Source organism: Alexandromys fortis, unplaced genomic scaffold, assembly GCF_014885135.2.
Source record: "Alexandromys fortis isolate MF-2015 unplaced genomic scaffold, M_Fortis_MF-2015_v1.1 scaffold_11, whole genome shotgun sequence".
Lineage (NCBI taxonomy): Eukaryota > Metazoa > Chordata > Mammalia > Rodentia > Cricetidae > Alexandromys > Alexandromys fortis.
In genome coordinates, this window is record NW_026067912.1 from 4,676,009 (window position 1) to 4,695,354 (window position 19,346).

General features: G+C 36.9%; 1 protein-coding gene across 3 annotated transcripts in view; it reads right to left on the reverse strand.

Moving 5' to 3' along the window:
- The window catches only part of Gabrb2 (gamma-aminobutyric acid type A receptor subunit beta2), a 195,141-nt gene that overhangs the window by 175,225 nt on the left and 570 nt on the right, over positions 1-19,346 (reverse strand). For all 3 annotated transcript variants that reach the window (XM_050138634.1, XM_050138632.1, XM_050138633.1), the window contains exon 3: positions 18,598-18,665. In XM_050138634.1, coding sequence (XP_049994591.1) covers positions 18,598-18,665 — 68 coding nt within the window. The remainder of the gene's footprint in view (positions 1-18,597; positions 18,666-19,346) is intronic.

Here is a 19,346-nt window from a genome sequence, read left to right on the forward strand (position 1 = left end):
GGTGGGGAAGAGACAGAAATTTTTAATAAATAAATAAATAAATTAAAAAAAAAGTGTATGGTGTTCAGCTCTAGGTGCATACATAGCTTCTGAACATCCTTCTCCCAGTTAGAGGTTCATGCCATCTGCTGAGGGAAGTCAGTGATGTGTTAAGGCTTTTAGGGAACAGCAAAGACACTACAAAGAGAAAGATTTTCATTTTTCAGAAGTTCATCATTTTAAAGAATCTGGCTATATGTAAGATTCCTCAAAAATTAAGGCTTTCCTTAAATATGACACAAAGATGGCAAACAAAGTATTTCGAAAGTTTAAAGGAAATAAAGATTAAAAGAACAAAACTAAATCCTGAAAAAACTGAGACATATTTTTATGAGAATGTAAAATAGTAAAAGAATAGTATCCACATTTACGGTGATGAATAATGATTTGAGGAGATCAAAGGTGAGGCAAGATAAAATTTAAGCATTCATTCTGTACTTTGATTTTAGTTCATGAGTCTCGGGATACAGCAACTAAATCTAAAATATCCTGCAATAAAGAAAGCAAGGGCAAGATGAAATAGAAAATACATTGGGATTTTAGTGGGATCTAACCACCAATATCATTAATGTACTCTTTTGGCAGTATTCACTCCCAATGCTGGTTTTCCTTCTTCTGATCAATGCTGATATTGCATTAAAATGGAAAATATAAAATGAATCATATCTATTTACCTTTAGTATGATTTATTGTCAAATGAAACAGAAAGACATTTAAAGTAAGTGGAAAACATTGGTCTCTCCTTAAAGAAGAAACTTTGTACTCTAATTAGTCAGGGGAATGAGTTACAGGAATGCAAAGTATTTTTGTGCCTGCCTCTAAAGGTAGTTTGAGAAACATGGTTATACGAGCTGGCTGACAAAGGATTTGTCTTATGTCACCTCTAACCTTCAATATTTATCTAGCTGAGTCTCAGCTCTGTCCTTATAGCATAAAGGGCTTAGCACTTGACAAACTGGTAAATGACTTTCCTTTTGCTAATTTTTTGCATGCCTCACTAACTAAGAAATATTCATGAAGCTAGTCACAAAATGAAACATCCTGCAACTTATTTGAGGATATTCAACTCTTTTTTTCTATTTATTTGTTTTTTTTTTTATTTTTTTGTAATATATTTTTTATTGAAAAAAATTTCCGCCTCCTTCCCGCCTCCCATTTCCCTCCTCATCTCCCTTTATTATTTATTTATTTAAGATTTCTGTCTCCTCCCCGCTACCGCCTCCCATTTCCCTCCCCCTCCCCCAATCAAATCCTCCTCCCTCGTCAGCCCAAAAAGCAATCAGAGCCTGCCTCTACCTTGTGAGCACTGGGATTAAAGGTGTGGGTAACTCCTAAGACAGTTACTTGAAGGTCATATCTCATCCTCTCCCTCTGATCCTTCATTAGGGAGTGGTGGTGACACAATACAGTAGCTTTCCTGCATTTCACATGGACTAGTCCTATTCATATATGTACATAGGCTTATTTTCAGTATTTTCTGCAGACGAACATATAACGTCTTGTGAGATATGCATCTATAATATTTAATCTTCAAACAGTTTTAAGATTTACCTCATTTCACAATTGAGTAAAGCAGGGTCCAGATAATATGTAACTTTTTTAATGCACACGCCTTTGTCAGTATATAAATATAAATAATATATAACATAGATCAGGGCTCAAACTATAAGTTCTAAAAATGAAAAGTGGTTTACAAGTCTTCATGTATCCTATGACAGTATGGACCACAGCTAACAACAAACAGCTGTGTGTGTGTGTTGGTATGTATATATGTGATATGTATGTGCTGGTAGGTATACATGCATGTGCACATGTATGTATGTATGTATGTATGTATGTATGTATGTGCATGTTTGTGCAAGTGTGTATCTGTGTGGGATGTGTTTTGGTGTGTGTGTGCATGTGTCTATGTGTGTGTACATGTGTGTACATGTATGTATGATATGTGTGTTGATGTGTGTATGAGTGCACATGTGTGTACGTATGTATGCATATGTTTGAGCATGTGTGTGTTGGTGTATGCATGTGCATGTTGGCATGTGTATGTGTGTGTATTCGAATGCCTATATTCATTTACCTGTGTGTGAGTGTGCATATGTATATATGTGCACTCCAGCAATATGATCGATTTGTTTCCGTGAAATGAACGGGAGAGAAGCACAGCTAAACTCCTCATCACAGCTTGCCACATTAAACCTCAACAATCAATAAACCTTGCTAAGAAGTCAATAGCTGCCGCAATATATTGCTTTAGGAAACAGGTATAACAAACCATATTTACTGATTTTTAGGCTTGTCTGAGGGGGTCTACCTTGTTGGTTGTGACTAAGAACATCTACGATTTATTATGCCTGATTAAATGTGTCAGTTCTTTGAACCTAGACAAATCTCATGTGGATAAAAGAGGTGGAGGACCATTGGTTTTACTGGGTTCTCCAAGTTACCAAAGGCAATAAAATGAAACGATGCTTAGGAAGTTCCAGTTGCCCCTTTAGGAATAGCTAACAGGTTTTGCAGCTTGTTAAAACAATGAGTGGAAACAGTGCTCTCAAAAACATCATCAATCACTCTTCCTCAATACTTAATAAACAAAATTACCTATACTTCTTACAACCTGAATCTGGAAAACCAGAGTTGCAGTTCAAATTTAACCAATTTGTAACTATTACTAAAATGTCTTCCCTGGTGAGGTTGTAAACAAACCTCCTTCCAAAGGTTCCAGAAACAAATTGAGGTAGGATTTCACTCAAATTGATTCCAGGGATCAATACATTTATTAGGCTTACTTACAGAACACAGGTGAGAGGTTACTTACAGGACTGTAGGTGTGCCTTGCCTAAAAAGCCTCACTGGAATGTCTTAACTTAGCAAGAATGATGGCTTTCCTATAGCTATATTAAATGGAATTCCATCTATTAGTCTTTTTGTTGTATTTTTAAAAAAATTGAATAAATTGATCTATACATTTTTCTCTCCTCCACTTCCATCCTTTCCCCTCCCCTTCTACTCTCTTCCACAGTCCCCATGATCCTAATTTACTTGGGAGATCTTGTCTTTTTCTACTTCCCATATAGATTAGATCCATGTATGTCTTTATTAGGATCCTCATTGTCTAGATTCTCTGGAATTATGAATTGCAGGCTGTTTTTCTTTCCTTTATATCTAAAAGCCACTTATGAGTGAGTACATAAGATATTTGCTACTTTTGGGTAAATATCCAAAGGATGCTTAATCGTACCACAAAGACATGTGCTCAACTATGTTAAGAGCAGCATTGTTTGTCATAGCCAGAACCTGGAAACAACCTAAATGTCCCTCTGCCGAAGAACGAATAAGGAAAATGTGGTATATTTACACAATGCAGTACTACACAGCAGAACAAAATTAATGACATCTTGAAATTTGCAGGCAAATGGATGGATCTAGAAAACATCATACTGAGTGAGGTAACCCAGACCCAGAAAGACAAATACCCTCTAGTCTTTTACCATCTACATATTCTATCTCTTTCCCAAGAATTGAAGGCTATGTGCATGCAACTTATTTGAAGGGTTGGTTTGATCCTCAGTTATAAGCAAGTCTTGTGACTCTTCTTGCACCTTCTTCTGTGAAGGAATATCAACAGTCAATCAGCCCAGCTATAATAATCACTCATGAGCAGGCCCAACTGTACTCCTGAAATATGACTTAGAGAATAGCTTTGTACAACCGTAATCATATTATTTATTTAATAACAAGACAGTTAACATTTATAGAATTCACTTAAAATGAGGGGAGAAGTGATCGAGCAAGGTGGGTTCACCTCTCAAAGATAGTGAGACAGATATGAGAAATTGCTTCCAAAATGATCAATTGCAGTAAAAATGGTAGTATTAATATTCTTGTTGTGTGTGCATAGAACCAAGCAAGAAACAACAATGGTGAACTAGAATAATGTTCAAAAAGTGGTGATTCTAACACTAGGTGAAAGACCATGTTTAAATCATGTCATCGAAGTTGCTATCTAAGAAACTTGGTAATGTCAGAGTCCTAACTCTGACTCAGCAAAAGGAAAATCATACTTCTGTGTTAGAAAGGGCCAAGTCCTCTGAAATTTTGGAATCTACTTTACTATCTTCCATGCTCTGAAAATGACCTTGGCAACAATTTCCATATGCATCACAGAGGACAGTATTTCCTTTCCGACGCCACCGTACACAGAATAATCAGTTCTTTTATTATTCCTCTAACATCAACGTCAGAAGCCACAATGCTATATCAGGGTACCTTCATCTCCCTGGGTAAAGTCCTGTGCTCTTCTCAGGTTAAAAAAAAAGGGGGCGGGATGTCTTCTTTTTATACATGAACCCATGAAACTCTATCTTTTGAGGATGAAGCTCTTGTTAGCCTGACATGTATTTAAAAGCCCCTTAAGTGTTATCACAGATTTAAGGTTAGACACATATGATTTGGGAACCTTACAAAGAGCTGAGAGGAGAGACGGGGAATAGCTTGCATTTCAGCTATTCAATAAATTCCTTTCAGACATATGAACAGATATTAGCATATGGAAATATTAGCACCTAGCAAATCTCCTGCAGACTCCTGCAGATGGAACACCTTGGGAGGATTTGCCAGCTGAAGCCTTGTGGAATCAACAAAGCGCTGTTGCAAAACAAGTGCAAAATATCCAGGAGGAAATCATTGATTTTCTAATGGACAGCATAATGCCTTTTATTATCCTTGCTTTTCATCCTAAATAGCCAATGGACTTGCCTTCCTCGTCCTGCCCATGTATGATTGCTAACTTAAAATTTAAAACGATCTAGCATTTTAAAAATCATTTTTTAAAAAATTCTGAACTGGTATTGCATATTAATCTAATCTTTTTAGCCACCCACAGAAATAGAACCAGGGCTCAGAGAAAGAAAAATAAAAGATTGACTCAAGGTCACACACTAGTAAGAAGGTAGGATAAATTTAGAATGTAGGTTTGCTGGAACTAACTCTAGCACCTCTCTATGGAGTGGCTCCTTTGATCATTAAAGTCCATGTGCTTCTCAGGGTATAGTTGCTGCCCCTACATAAAAGCTGACTGAGATCAGGAGTGTTTGAAATTCCTATGGAATCATTCAAATTTAATGTATATCATATTTGGAGCTTTTTTTTTTTTTTTTGAGGCAGGTTCTCAATATGTACCCCTGACTAGCCTCGAACTAACTATATAGACAGGCTAGTCTTGAATTCACAGAGATCCATCTGCCCTTTTTTTTCAAGTGCTGGAATAGAAGGCATATCCCAGCAAGCCTGGCTGTTCGTCATTTTTTAACAGATACTATCTGTAGATATATTATGATTTGTGGAAATTGTAATAAGTCTAGTCTGTATATTGAATTATTTACTTTGGGGAATCATCTTTTGAAGTTCACACCATTCTTGCTCCCATACAACTGATGAGAAAACCGATAGTCTAATTAGTCAATTAATTTGTACAGTGTTGTGTAGCTAGTACATGGAAGAGACAAGATTCTACAGCCAAACTATGCTTATAAGAACATCAAAGAAAAAGCATCCACTCTGCAAATTTTCACCTGCCTTATTAGTTTTAAGGAACAAAATGCAGTCTAATAGTTGCAGAAATAACTACATAATGTATTTAACTCTAGTCCTGCAGTAGAATAAAGATTGTGTTGCATTCCATTCTTTAAAAGAAATTGGCCAATTTCAAAAATATTCAATATTTTAAAAAGAAATTTCAAAAAGTGAGATATGGTGGTTGGTGCATGCAGAGCCAGGTGGATCTCTGTAAGTCTGAGGGCAAATTCATCTACATAGTTAGTTCCCAAACAACCAGAGTTACATAGTGAGACCCTGTCTCAAAACAAAACAGAACAAACAATAACAATAAATAACAAAAACCAAAAAAAGAAAGAAAGAAAGATAGAAAGAAGAAAGGAAGGAAGGAAGGAAGAATAGGAAAAAAGAAAGAAACTTCAAAGGAGTGTAACTAAAATAATTGCATGCAATGAAATAGTTAATTTTTCATAATCTGATATATTAAAACATGTTTATTCACTGTTAAGCCCGATTAAACCACATTTTATTTACAATTTGGTACTTCCATTTAGCCCTAATTTTTAGTTTTAGTGATAATTTCAGTGTGCAAGCTTCAGAAAGGAGTGCTGCAGACAAAAACACCCAGTTGGATCTGCTAGCCCATCATTAGAAACAGCCCCTCAAGGCTCATGATGTACCTCTGACTTCCTTACTGACATGCATATGCTTATATCAGTAAAGAAATGGTGGATTAGTATAGTACAGAGGCTTCTAAAGCAAATTCCCAAACTGAACTGAAACATCCTCGAGTAAAAATTACTGTTTGAATGCAAGTGATAATAACGTCCAAATAAAACTATAATTTGGCTGTGCAATAACTTCCTGAGCACAAGCAGCACTAATGAAAGAGAATACAGGTTATTCTAACATAAATTTAATTCATTTCTTATATAACCATCATGAGTCAGATTCCTTTTGAGCTTAACCTGCATACGGTTAGAACAGTCATGGAAACAATATGGTGCTCACTTCTAAAGCATAGCAAAAATGTTATGGTGATATTTGTTTAGTGAAATAAAATCTATATAGACAAGAAGTTAAGATTTTACTGATTTTAATTACTGTAGTAATAAAATATATTAACTATACCCAAAGCATCCATATAGCATTAGGTCATAGAACTTCGTGATTTAAGTACAAAGCAAATTGGAATACAAATGGCCTTGGCTGTATTTTAGAGGTGATAGATGACGCAGAAATCTTTAAAAACTGATTTACAATTGATAGCTAGGACATCTAACCTGTTACCTGTAGCCAAATAGTATTAAAACACTTTATGTAACTGTTTTAAGAGTAATTTTTTGAGTTACGAAAGCATTAATTTTTATAATTGCTGGTCCTCAAGAGAGTTTCTTTCATGTCGCATTGATTCCCTTCCATTTGCTCATTTTAGAATAATTTTCTCTTTTGTCATCTTTATGTTTATAATGGTTACTTGAACTTCTATCTTTGTTTGCAAGTGGAGCTCTGGTTATTCTTGGGGTTTCGCCTTTTAAGATTATTGTTAATCTTAAAAGTAAAATCACAGATCTAAAAGCAGAAAAATAATTTTACAAGTGTATCCAATATGAAGATATTTAAGAACTCTATATTGTTTATTTTGTAGTAGAAAAGCAAAAATTTTCCCAAATAATGAGGTTCATCCATAAAGGATTGATTTAATAAATATAGTACACACACACACACACACACACACATATATATATACATATATATTAAAATTTTATACAATCATTAGAATGACTATAGATAATATCAAGAGATATTAAAAATGCTGACCATCATAAATATACCTGAAAGTATAATGCTTTGTTATTTTATTTCATATGATAAATATATTTCCTATTAATACCATAAATATATTTCTACAAATCCTGAAATTTTTATATTAATTTTGCTAATTGTAATCAAATAAATTTTTCATTTTTTTCTGATCAGAAAAATATTTTAATGGTGAGAAAAAGAGAAAAGAATCCAAGTCCCCTGGTTTTTGAAAGTCCTAAAATATGGAGAAAATTGTATAGCAGAGAAATTAACTTGATTTACAAATAAAATACAAGCAACTGAAAATTATCTTACACATAGTTCCTCCATTAGCAATTTTATTTATTTATTTATTTTCCGAGACAGGGTTTCTCTGTGGCTTTGGAGCCTGTCCTGGAACTAGCTCTGTAGACCAGGCTAGTCTCGAACTCACAGAGATCTGCCTGCCTCTGCCTCCCGAGTGCTGGGATTAAAGGCGTGCGCCACCATCGCCCGGCTCATTAGCAATTTTAAAAAAGCCTATTGGTCTAAAAGCCAGAAAAACTGTGCCATGATTTAAATTTCATCAGTTACAGATATAGGATAAAGATGGGGCTTCTGGTATCTTCCTTTTAATATAAATACTATTTCATAAGTGTAGAAGTAATCTGTTAAAATTTGATAGCATAATTTGACTGAAAGACTCTGCTTTATAAATAAGTATACATGATATATAACATAGCAATTATGTAACATATGTGTATGCAAAGAGGATTACATATATACATGGTATATTTCTTCTGATTTTTTTCTTATCAATCTGTGTGGAATTTAGATAAAGTATATTAAAGATATATTAATATTATATGTGCTTTTTAAGTAACATACTTTCCAGAAGTTAGAAATGAGTCTGTTCAAATTGAAGTCTGTTGAGTTGAGCTGAAACACGTGTAGCTGTTATTTTAAAGAAACTGAAACGCTGATCACAGAGCATTTGGAGACAGGTGTCATCCCACAAAAATGGCAAGTGTGATGTGAAGGGTTGACATTTCTTGGCTCCAATAGTCTCTCCTAAAATTTAATAAAAATCTAATTTTGCTCTTAATTCCCAGGATTAGCATATATTTTCTTCTGAGCACATTTTTGTTTTGAGCAAAAACCGAATTCATCTCTCAGGGATGAAAGCTAACGTACAACAGCTAAGAAAAGTATAAATTATAATCTCCAATTCACTTACAAATCCTACTGGGGCTGAAAGTGATAATTACTAGCAGAATTCATATCTAAATGACTGAGCCTATATGTTTTCACAGTACAACAAACTTCGACTTTTTTTTTTTTTTAAACCTTCTATTCATTTCATTTGGAGTATCCAAAACTAGCCTCTCAAGCTGGAGTGTAGACTGACAACCACCAACTTTGGGGACTATGTCAAGGGCACCTCTACTCAGTTCATTGGAAATTATTTTTCTAGTAACTCTAGAAAAACTTTCAGGGGGTATCAAGCTTCAACTCTGCTCCCAACACTTTTGGAGCATCATGGAGAGATCTTTATTGTCTTGGTTGTAGTTAGGCTCTGGCTTCATTTCCCAACCCCTCAGCCCACGTCCATAAAATGTGACTGCAAAATTTATTTCATAGTTTTTTGAAAATAAGAAATTATCTTAAAGTTGTACTAAAGCATAGATGTTTCTCAATAAAAATGAGTTGTAAAATTAGCTATAATAACTTCCCAGGTACAGGTCAAAATTGCAAATCTTTTATCAAGTGAACCTTTCATGGAAACTTTTCAGGGTTCTTTTCAGGGATGTATCATAGCAGTTCAACACCGAGTAACGTAACTGACAAGTGAAAACCCATAGGCAAATATTTTTAAATAGTTTTGATTAATAATTTTGAACAAATTGGGTGCTGAAAAATCACTGGTCTTTGAGGTGCTTAACCACCCAGGTCTTACATTTCAAAAATATTTTATTTTTAATTATGTGCACGTACCTGGCATCTGTGTTTATGTGGAGGTATGCACATACGAGTTCAAGTGCCAGAGGAGTCCAGAGGCATTGGATTCTCTGGGCTTGGAGTTACAGGCATTTGGGGGCTACCTGATAGGTGTACTGGGCATTGAAATCAGGTCCTCTGGCAAGACCAGTATACTCTATTGCTGCAAAAGCTTTCAAAAGCTATTAGAGAACAGTCAATGGTTTCCCATTTCCTTTGCCAGTGGAAACATCAAATTCACTTCTAATTTCATTGTAAACTAGTGTGTCTAAAAGAATGACATCCCCTGACAAAACCTGCATCTGTAATTCCTTAACACTCTCAGATGAATGGAGTTCGGCCTCAAACTTACTAAATCAGGTTCGGGGCACAGACTCGGAAGATGTGAATGCTAACACAGAAAAAGTCAAGGGTCCCAGTATGAATTCATCCTCAGCATTTCATTGTGCTATGTGTATTCACGTTCCTGTCTCATCATCCAAAATCTTCTTGTCTCTATCTTCCTTTCACTTTCAACTTCTGCAATAAAGATGAATTCTATATTGCAAAGAGAGACTTAAAAATTCTATATTGCAATGAGAGACTTGTAAAATCTACCTCTATTACTACCATAAAACCTAACCAATAACACCTTTTAGTCAAGACTTAAATATTTTCCAAATTGCTCTCAATGACAGTCAACAATTTCAGCCCTTAGTGGTTGCACATCTTGGGATAGTCATGCCTGAGGTGAGCATCAGAGGTGCTTGCAAATGCTGGCCTCCCAATCTCTGGCCTTCCTCTCTGGCTTACTCATGTATCCCTTTTCTAAGATACACATTAATCCACCTTTAAAACTTAGTTAATTTCATTGTTGCTGTTGTGTTAGAGAAAATTTATATCATCTTCAATTGCCTGTGAATTACTTTTTAGCGAAGACCTCTTGGCAGAAAAATGGACACAAGGTGCCAACTTACAGAGCAAGGAAATGAGAGTTGGCAATAGAAATGCCTATAGCACATTAACAAAATTGCCAGCTAAAGCCATCAGACAAAAAACTTCTCCATAAAGATTATGACAAACCATTTATCACCTTGAGTTATATGCAATATGATAGAGTAATAAAATATAGTATATATTTGGCAAATAAGATTCATGACTAAAAACATATATTTTTTGGTTATATGTTTTTTAAATCTCATAAACTTTGTTTTCTTCTTTAATGATGAGTTTCAATGCATGTATACATCATCCAAAAATGGAGTAGTTTTAGAAAGACTCAGAATGCCATAGCTGTGTAGATATTAGTCAAGCGATTATTGATATTTTAGTAAAGTTCGGTGTTCTGCATATTTTGCATATCATTATTAATGAAGTATAAAATTACATTATGTGCTCCTTTAATTTTTAGTGAATCAATTGCCATAATTGTATATGTTTATTAAGTAGATGTAACAGCTTCCTTTTATAATAGCAGTCAATGAATAACAGGCAAGTGATCATGTGTTCATGCTTCCACATCTACAAAATTATAGAAAGATTACATGAAAACACTAGTTTGCCTTGGTGATAACAATGTTATGCATTCTCATTATTATAATTGTAAAGATGTTTCTGTCCTATTAAATAGAAATGCACTGCATAATACTATAAAATAACTAAGAGCACTTGCAAAATAAGAATAAGTACAAGAATTAAAATGCAATAAACTCAAATTAAATCAATTTGAAAGAACTAACAAGGACGCATTTTTGTTTTTTGCATTTAAAATCATTTACCCATGGTAGACTTCTAAACATAAATGAGAATGACCATTAAACACAGAAACACATCGTGCAGTGAGAATGCTTTTCCTTACTTGCTTGAGGACAAAAGCACACTATTCTTAACACTACTGATCCTACAAGACATTTTTGGTTTTCATAATGTAATGGTTGCCACTTGCATTCAATAAGTAGAAGCAAGAAGTGCTGTTGAATGCCTTGTGTTACACATGACAACCCTATACAAGAGTACTCGCTGACCCCAAATATCAGCAGTTCCAGAGTTCAGATACTTTGAATGAACAAGAAATCAGAATGCATCCTTCCAAAAAGTAAACCTCCTTCTTCCAATTTTTTCTCTAATTTGTATTCTTGTAGTAATTCTGTAACTGTGTAATGGATTAGGAGAAAACAAGACATACATAATGCCTTTCTAAACTATGACATTAGAGAAAGAATATTCCATCTACTTTCTTTAAAAAGTAAGCCCTTCGTCAGATCTTTAATTCACCTCTCAATCAAGCGAAGCCTTGCTAAATATCCAGCAAGAAAACAGCAAATGATAGTCTCTGACTGAAAGCTGAAAGGAATAGATTTTAAAATTGGAATTATTGAATGGAATGTATGTTCAAAACCACATGAAAAGTCTCAGAATTTCATGCTTGTGATGGAGTTGCATTTAGGTCATATGGGAAAGAGGGAAGGACACAAAAGGGAAGGAAACAGGGGTCGTGAAAATGGATGAAGAAAAGGAAAAAGTGTGGTCTTTTAACACCTACCTACAATTTAAAATCATTAAAAGAGGTTAAAGTTTTTGAAAATTAGGCTAGCAACATTGATGACAATTTTTAATCATATATTAATAACATTTATGGTCACCTGGATGACATTCCTGAAGCACTAAAATAAAATTAGACATGTCACTGACTGACACTCATTAACAATGAAAGAAGTTAGCCCCTTACAGTCAGCTTTCTCAACTGCTTGTGATCTTATAATAAATTATTCTTTAGTCACTTGGCCATGTTCAATATACACTGACTGAAGTGCCTGAGTAAAGAAATCACTTGTGATAGACTGGGACATTTTAAAGATAGGACGAGGAGTGGCAGTAACACTCCCAAATGACTGGTTCATTTAATCCATCCACTGTTTTCTTAAACACACACACACACACACACACACACACACACACACACACCTCAGAAGAATTAAAACCAAAGCAGTATCCTGGTAGAATAAAAAAGAATCAAAGAATTAGACTTTTCCATGTTAAAAGGAAAGTCTAAATGAGATGCTAATGTTGAGAGATGTGAAGGTGATTATTTGCTGCCTGTGTGACCTTGAATAAGTCCCTCTTCATTTCTGCACTTCAGGTTTCTCTGTTTCACAAATAAGTTGATTGTCATGATCTGCTCTTCTAAGAGGTTTGCTAATGGAATAATGAGAAATAACACAATGGCTGCCTAAGAACTCAGTAAACAGTAGATATAATTATTTTACCATCTTAATGAGCTGTTGACGGTGATGACTCTGGTGGTTGCTGAACATTGCACGGGCGGTGGAGGGGGAGGAAGACAGCAGGGAAGAAGAGGAGGAAGGTGGAGAGAAGGAAGAAACAAGGGTGAACCGCGGGAAGAGTAATGCGAATGGGAAAGAGAAACGGTTGAGGAGAAAGAAGGGAAGAAAGCTGGTGAGGAAAAAGAGTGGATATGAAGAGGAGTAGAGTGAGGAGGGAGAAGGAAAATGGGGATGGAGGCAGGGAGGAAGAGGAGGAGGAAACAGTGAATGGCTTGCTGGCATTGAGTACAAAAGCTTCTGCCCATAATTTATTTAGAGATAACCCAACCTGTGGCCACTGAGTGTGCATTCATGCTTCATCAGCCTCTCTGTCAGGCCTTACTGGCCCCACCTCCCCTTGCCTATTCCACATCAGCTATCTTGCCTCCTCTGTCTCGCTAGAAAATATCTCCTGTGGTACAGAGAACATCAAAATCTTCAGTCGAGAAATCTTTCAGATTCTCACTCTATCCTATATCATTCTTTGACTCTTCCACCTGCTGCCTCCTGAAGGGTATTTCTTCTCTAAAGTACACATGACTCCTTTTTTTTTTCCTTTTTAGCAATTTTCCTCCCCTCAAAAGTGCAGTTGGCTTCCAATTACTAAAACGCTTCTGGTTGCACTTTGTTAATATGTTCTTGTCACCGTGGCTGAGTGACAAATCTCACATCTTCTCTAAACTGATCCTGGTAACACCTGACCTCACTGACCACTTGTTTCTCATTCAAACACTCATGCGCATCCACCTCTAGGACATTTCCTAAAGGTTCTTAGACCAGTCACTGCTCGGCTACACCTTAGATGCTGATCGAACTCTTTTCTGAGCCCCTTTGCAATATTCTGCCACTGAAACTGCAGCGCTCACAGACCTCCACTTCTCCCTATCTGCTTCCCCTCTTTCTTTTCACACAGCAAAAAGACACACTTACCTGCCACAGTGTTCCAGTCCATCCTCAACTGCTCTTCTCTCTCGGTTATAGGCTCCCATTTTTTCAAACACCTACCAGTTACCACCATTTGAACGCTGCATGCACATATAGAAAACTCAGCATTGCTCACTCAGAGCACACACCATCAGCTAATACTTCATCCTTCTAGCCTGAACTGCCTTTCTGATGGTCTTTATGGCAATAAAAAAGACAGGCAAAATCTTGGGATTCATCTAAATCCTACCACTTCTGATCTGTAAGTGAATGGCTTTTATACCTCCTCCGTTATGCTCATGTCTTAACTCACCAATGATTCCTAGCCTTTGTAGTCAGTTTTCATATCTTGTTTAGACCTTAGCCCTTTCTTCACATCTTTTCACCTCCTATATTTTGCAACAACCTTCTACAGGTTTGAGTCAGACTATGTTATTCTGTTAAGACTTTTCCATGAGTCCTTATTGTCTTTGAAAAAAATAGCAGCTTTTGAGTAAGACAGTCAGACAGAGAGACAGACAGAGACACATGCACACACACACATGTGCATACAGGCATACTATGTATAATCTGACCATTGTCTATCACTATGTTACCAACCCTTCACCATGTCCCCAGGATCACACCAGCTTTTAAAAGTTACCAGAAAAATCCCTGATACCATTTCTTTCTCCTTTGTCATATTCTCTTCTATTAGTGCCTTTCTAGTTTTACTTTCTGCTTGGAACATCTATCCACAGACCTCTAACCTCCATTTTGACCTCTATGTAACGCATCATAATTCTATATTTCTACAGTGTTCTGTCCTCCTTCAAAGTACTTACAACTTGACATTGGGATTTACTGTACGCTGTTTTTTTTTTTTTTTTTTTTTAATGGAGCATGTCTTCAAATCAAGCACTATGATTCTATGCTCTATTTCTCCACAGGTACTTTATAGGCTGTAGGAAAGGCAATAATAACAAATTTGTGCCATGATAACAGATTCTTCATTCAGTGCTGGAAACTTCACATACTGACAGAGACAATATCATGTGTTTTGATGTGATTCATCAGCATGATAGAAGTGGACAGGTGAAGTATGTAGTAAATAAGCCAACTTGACATACCAAATACCAAATGAGCATTAAAATTAAGAAGTGACAAAAAGCCTCATGGAAGAGAGAGAACTCTAGGCACCTGCTTGCCTGTTAAACAAAGACCTGAAAGAAAGGATAAGACTTGGGCTAATCAAATGTAAGAACCTGAGGCAGAGTTAAAGAGCAATGCACATTCAAATACAAAGTTACATGAGGTCAGGGGTGGGGTGATCTTTGTTCCTCTGTCCATAAGGCCTTACACTTTTCTTGCTTATAGTAGCTGCTAAATAACTATTTTTTGAATGGAATTTTAAGCTGTGCAGCTGGCGATACAAGAAACATCTGTATATTTTTAAGGCATTACTTCTCTTCATTTGCCATTCCATAAAAAGGTAATTTTGTGAATGTGTTTACTAGAACTCTTTCCTGAAAAGTGAAATATTGCTTCAGTTGGTTGGCAAATGTGCCATTTCAAATTGAAGAATCTGCCTCAAATGAAGAAAAAAGCTATTTTGGTCCATAATTCTCAGAGCCAAATTTGAATCGTAAAATGCACTTTTCATCAAAGAATCTTAACAAAAAGATTCCTGCCAATTTAACCAAGACATCTAAAAATATTTCATTCCAGAGCCAAGCTTCCTGCCTAGCAGCATTCTGACTGAGATCATGGTTTCCGAAGATCTTCCACTGGGTAATGGTCACCAGAATAAAGAACCTGCCAACTGTCACCACTGTCCTAGCAACTCAAAGTTAGACACTGTTTAGAAATTTTAGACTTCCTCCATGTTTTTCTTCATTTCAAAGTTTTCCTGAAACTTTTGTGTATTCAACAATTACCATAACAAACAAGCGTAACTAGAGACATATGTATCTTGGAGATGGAAGTCAATTAAACATGCCCTTTTCATCAGCCGGGACGAAACTACACCCTAGTGAAACGCATGACCATTGCACAGGTACACGGGGGAACAACCGAGTGGGTACTGGGTATCTTGAATGCTTTCCTGGTGTTCGCTCATTATTAAGTGCACACAACGCCATTTTCCTAAATCTGGTAGTTATCTGGGATGGTAGATATCGGGATAGCAGAAAGGGAATTATTTCTCTTCTTCGACACTTAAGGAAATCAAGACCTTTTGGACTGTGAATAAACTCAGGGTGACTAAGGAATGGAGTTGGTATCTCACACCTTTGATCCAGATCAGGATCTTTCTACCATTGTTATCTGCCAAACAAACAAAATAAAACAAAACAAAGAAATCACATCAACACAGACCTTTAATCCTTTAGCTCAAATGAGTGAAAGGCTTAGGGAATCTCATTCTTCGAAGGCAGATACACCGCAATGAAAGTTACAGCTACTAGAGACTATTTCACAAGCCATACTGAGGAAGAAGTGTGTGTATTAATCAACGTGGAGATTTCATTTCAATAAATGATTCTTTAGATACTAAATATACCTGAAACATCCTAACCCTTGTCGGCCTTTATACAGTTTGAAATGAGCATTTGTATTGAGCTACCAATGGGGTCAAATTCATCTGTTGCTTCCAAGATAATAACCTTAATTAGAAACAAGATAATAGCTACATATGTTACAAAAATGTTCTTTGGAGAATTAGTTTTAGGTAGCTGAAATAAATAAAAGTTTTTGCACAGCTCAAAGTGTAGCTGGACAGATCCATGAGTGTCAGCGTTGAGCTAAGAAAGGAATCTGGTTTGGAATTTTTCACACTTGCTTCAAATCATTAATGCTACAATGTTGTCCCATTTACAAGCTGACATTTATTTTTGCACTTTCAACATCCCATGACTTCTCTGCAACAGTAAATAGCTCAAAGTGATGACACCCTGCCTCAGCTGGATCTATATTTTGACTAGCAGGTCTTGGCATTGTGTCCACCTCTGATATTTCTCCAAAATAGTGCATGCAGGGGGGAAAATGGCAACGAAGTTCACGAAGAAAATAAAAGTTTGCCACTCCACCCCATGTAAGGATAAAATGCACCCAAGTTCTTCCCCAACCTATTGTAGTAACCTGGAGTCATCTGATGCGCATTGCTGCATCTCTTAGATGCTTTTTCTTACTTTTCTATAAAATATCATCTTGTGATATCTTAAAGAAGCAGTTGCTAAAATAATATTTTATTGGAGAAAAGGAACATAAATCAAAATAAAGGTAGATGTGATGATTCTGATGCAACCACACTTAGAAAACACAAACCCTTACTTAATTTCTATATAACTTTCACGATAGCAGTTAACAGTTCAGTTTAGAGTCAAAGACCATGGAGGTACCCAGATTAGGACATTTCCTTTTTTTTTTTTTTTTTTTGTTGATTTCAAATATGTAAACTAATGGAGGACTTTGCAAATCCCACAAAAGCAAATATTTGAAAATCTGGGAAATAAATTTAAGAAAGACATTCTCTATCCATGTAGGAGAATCTCCTGTTGTGTGTTTCCTAGTCATGTAACATTGTCTTTCTTCTGTGTTTGGGTACCATACAATAAAAACAACGATTACAATGTGATTTATGTTATTAAACCACTGCTGAATTAATTGATTATCCCCTTTAGCTTCTGTAAAATAGTCAGAATCTTCAGATGATTAATGCCCAGCATCTATGATTGTCATATGAGTTGCCTCTTTGAATTCTGGGAATGTGGGAACTCCTGTCAAGTTGAGATGGGAGCTAGGCAGGTTAAATCCTAATACCTCAAACTTTTTGAGTTAATTAGTATGCCCTAAATTTCATGTCCCAGTGGCTGGCTTTGAAGTGTTTGTATAAAAGATTACACACTTCATCCCCTTCTTGAATTGTTTGTCCACTTTCAAGACAGGAGGACAGGAGGATGTCATACAAAAATCTGAAATGTACCGTGTGCTAGCAGATCTGAAAAGAATACTGGAATATTACATTAGGGTTCAGCCTATCTAGACAGACGTTCCAAAACTGAAGGAGAAAGAGAGAGAGAGAGAGAGAGAGAGAGAGAGAGAGAGAGAGAGAGAGAGAGAGAGAGAGAGAAAGATTCATTGGAGAAATGCCCCTGAGTTAAGAGGGGGAATCTGGGACACTTGTCCTTGTCATGCATGTCCGTAGTGCTCCAACATGGGCAGCAGGGGGCGCTCCTGCATGAAACAACCCCCCCCAAAAGTGCTTCCCTGTTGGAGAACACAGATTCTTCCTGCACCCCTCTTTCTTCGTGCTTGTTCTTTACCCAAAGAGGAACTGAGTATGACTGTCAATAAGTTTGTCTGCAATTGGTACACATGATGAATAACATTGCAGCTTCAGTAAGAGAGTACACTTGCTATTAAACTTGCCTTTTGGAAGCATAGTGGTCAGACTTTATTTTATCTCACTGGGACAGCAGAAGGGGTTAAAAGAGATGGTGAGCAGTGGGGGTGGGGACGCCGAATGTCATTAAGTATGAAGAGGGTTTTTCTCCAAGCAACAAGTGGGCAGCAATATTCCAGGAGCAATTATTTAGTCTCTTTGTGTTCGGTTAGTTTTTAAGATGGACGCCCTGGTAAATTTTCTGTCATATTCAAATCCTCCTTTTCCCATGACCTACCCCCAAACCCAGGATTGTCAGTTGGGGCTTCCAAGAAGCTGTCAGAACCATAGATCCTGCAGGGGGCCTCCAGCATATTGCTGCCTTTTACAAGTGAGTGTGTGATGTGTTTTACTCACTCTGTGCTGAGACACAGTGTTGGATCCAAATTGGAAAAAGTGCAAAGAACCAGAATAAGTTGGTCTGTGACTACATATACCATGGATTCCAGGGCAAAATACTGTGTCCCTGGTCCCCATGCTATACATATATCCAAGCATAACACACCCCCAATGGCAGCCCTCTCCCATCCCCAGATGAAGGATTGCAGAGGCATAGCTGTGAACATTAATACTCACCATATTAACTTCAGAGACCATATCAATGCTGGCAATATCAATGTTCATTCCTACAGCCACAGGGGGACCTGCAAGCCAAGATGGACAACCACGTGACTTCTCAGAACTTAGTCAGTCATAACAAGAGTTGTCACTGGGAACTGAAAACCCCTGTCTAAAGTTAATCCTCGTGTCCACCACTCTCCTACTTCTTGGCCAGAGGAATGGGGGAACATTCTTCTAGGAATATGTACACATGTCCTTATGGGACAGGGATTCCAGCTGTGTGTCCACATGTCGACGTCTCCGCATGTGAATTCAGACACTCACGGCAGCAGAAGAAGGGTTTAGCCCCGGGAAATTGTGTAGATTGCATTGAACCCCCCTCCTTTTTATTTTTACCCACACACTTCTGTGTGGAGGCTTTAACTCTTTGACTCCCATTAAGAATCTGAAGTGAAATTCAGTTCTCACACTAGCGTCTCTGGGGCTGCAGAGAGTGATGCCCTTTTCCCTCTGCTGTCTCTTGTCTCCGTCCCCCGGACCCCAATCTCTTCTATGTCATTTCCCTTTGAGGACAGGATAGTATCCAGACATGAGTCACTTTAAACCATGGCCAGAACTCTTCCAAAGTAGGTGGGCACAGGGAGTTGAGGCCACCTCTCAGTCAACTGCCTGAACATCCTGTCCTCAAAAATAGTCACATTACGAGACAGCCCTGGGCACACTATTAAGTAAACTTAAAAGGCTTGTATCATAGGAAAGCTCAG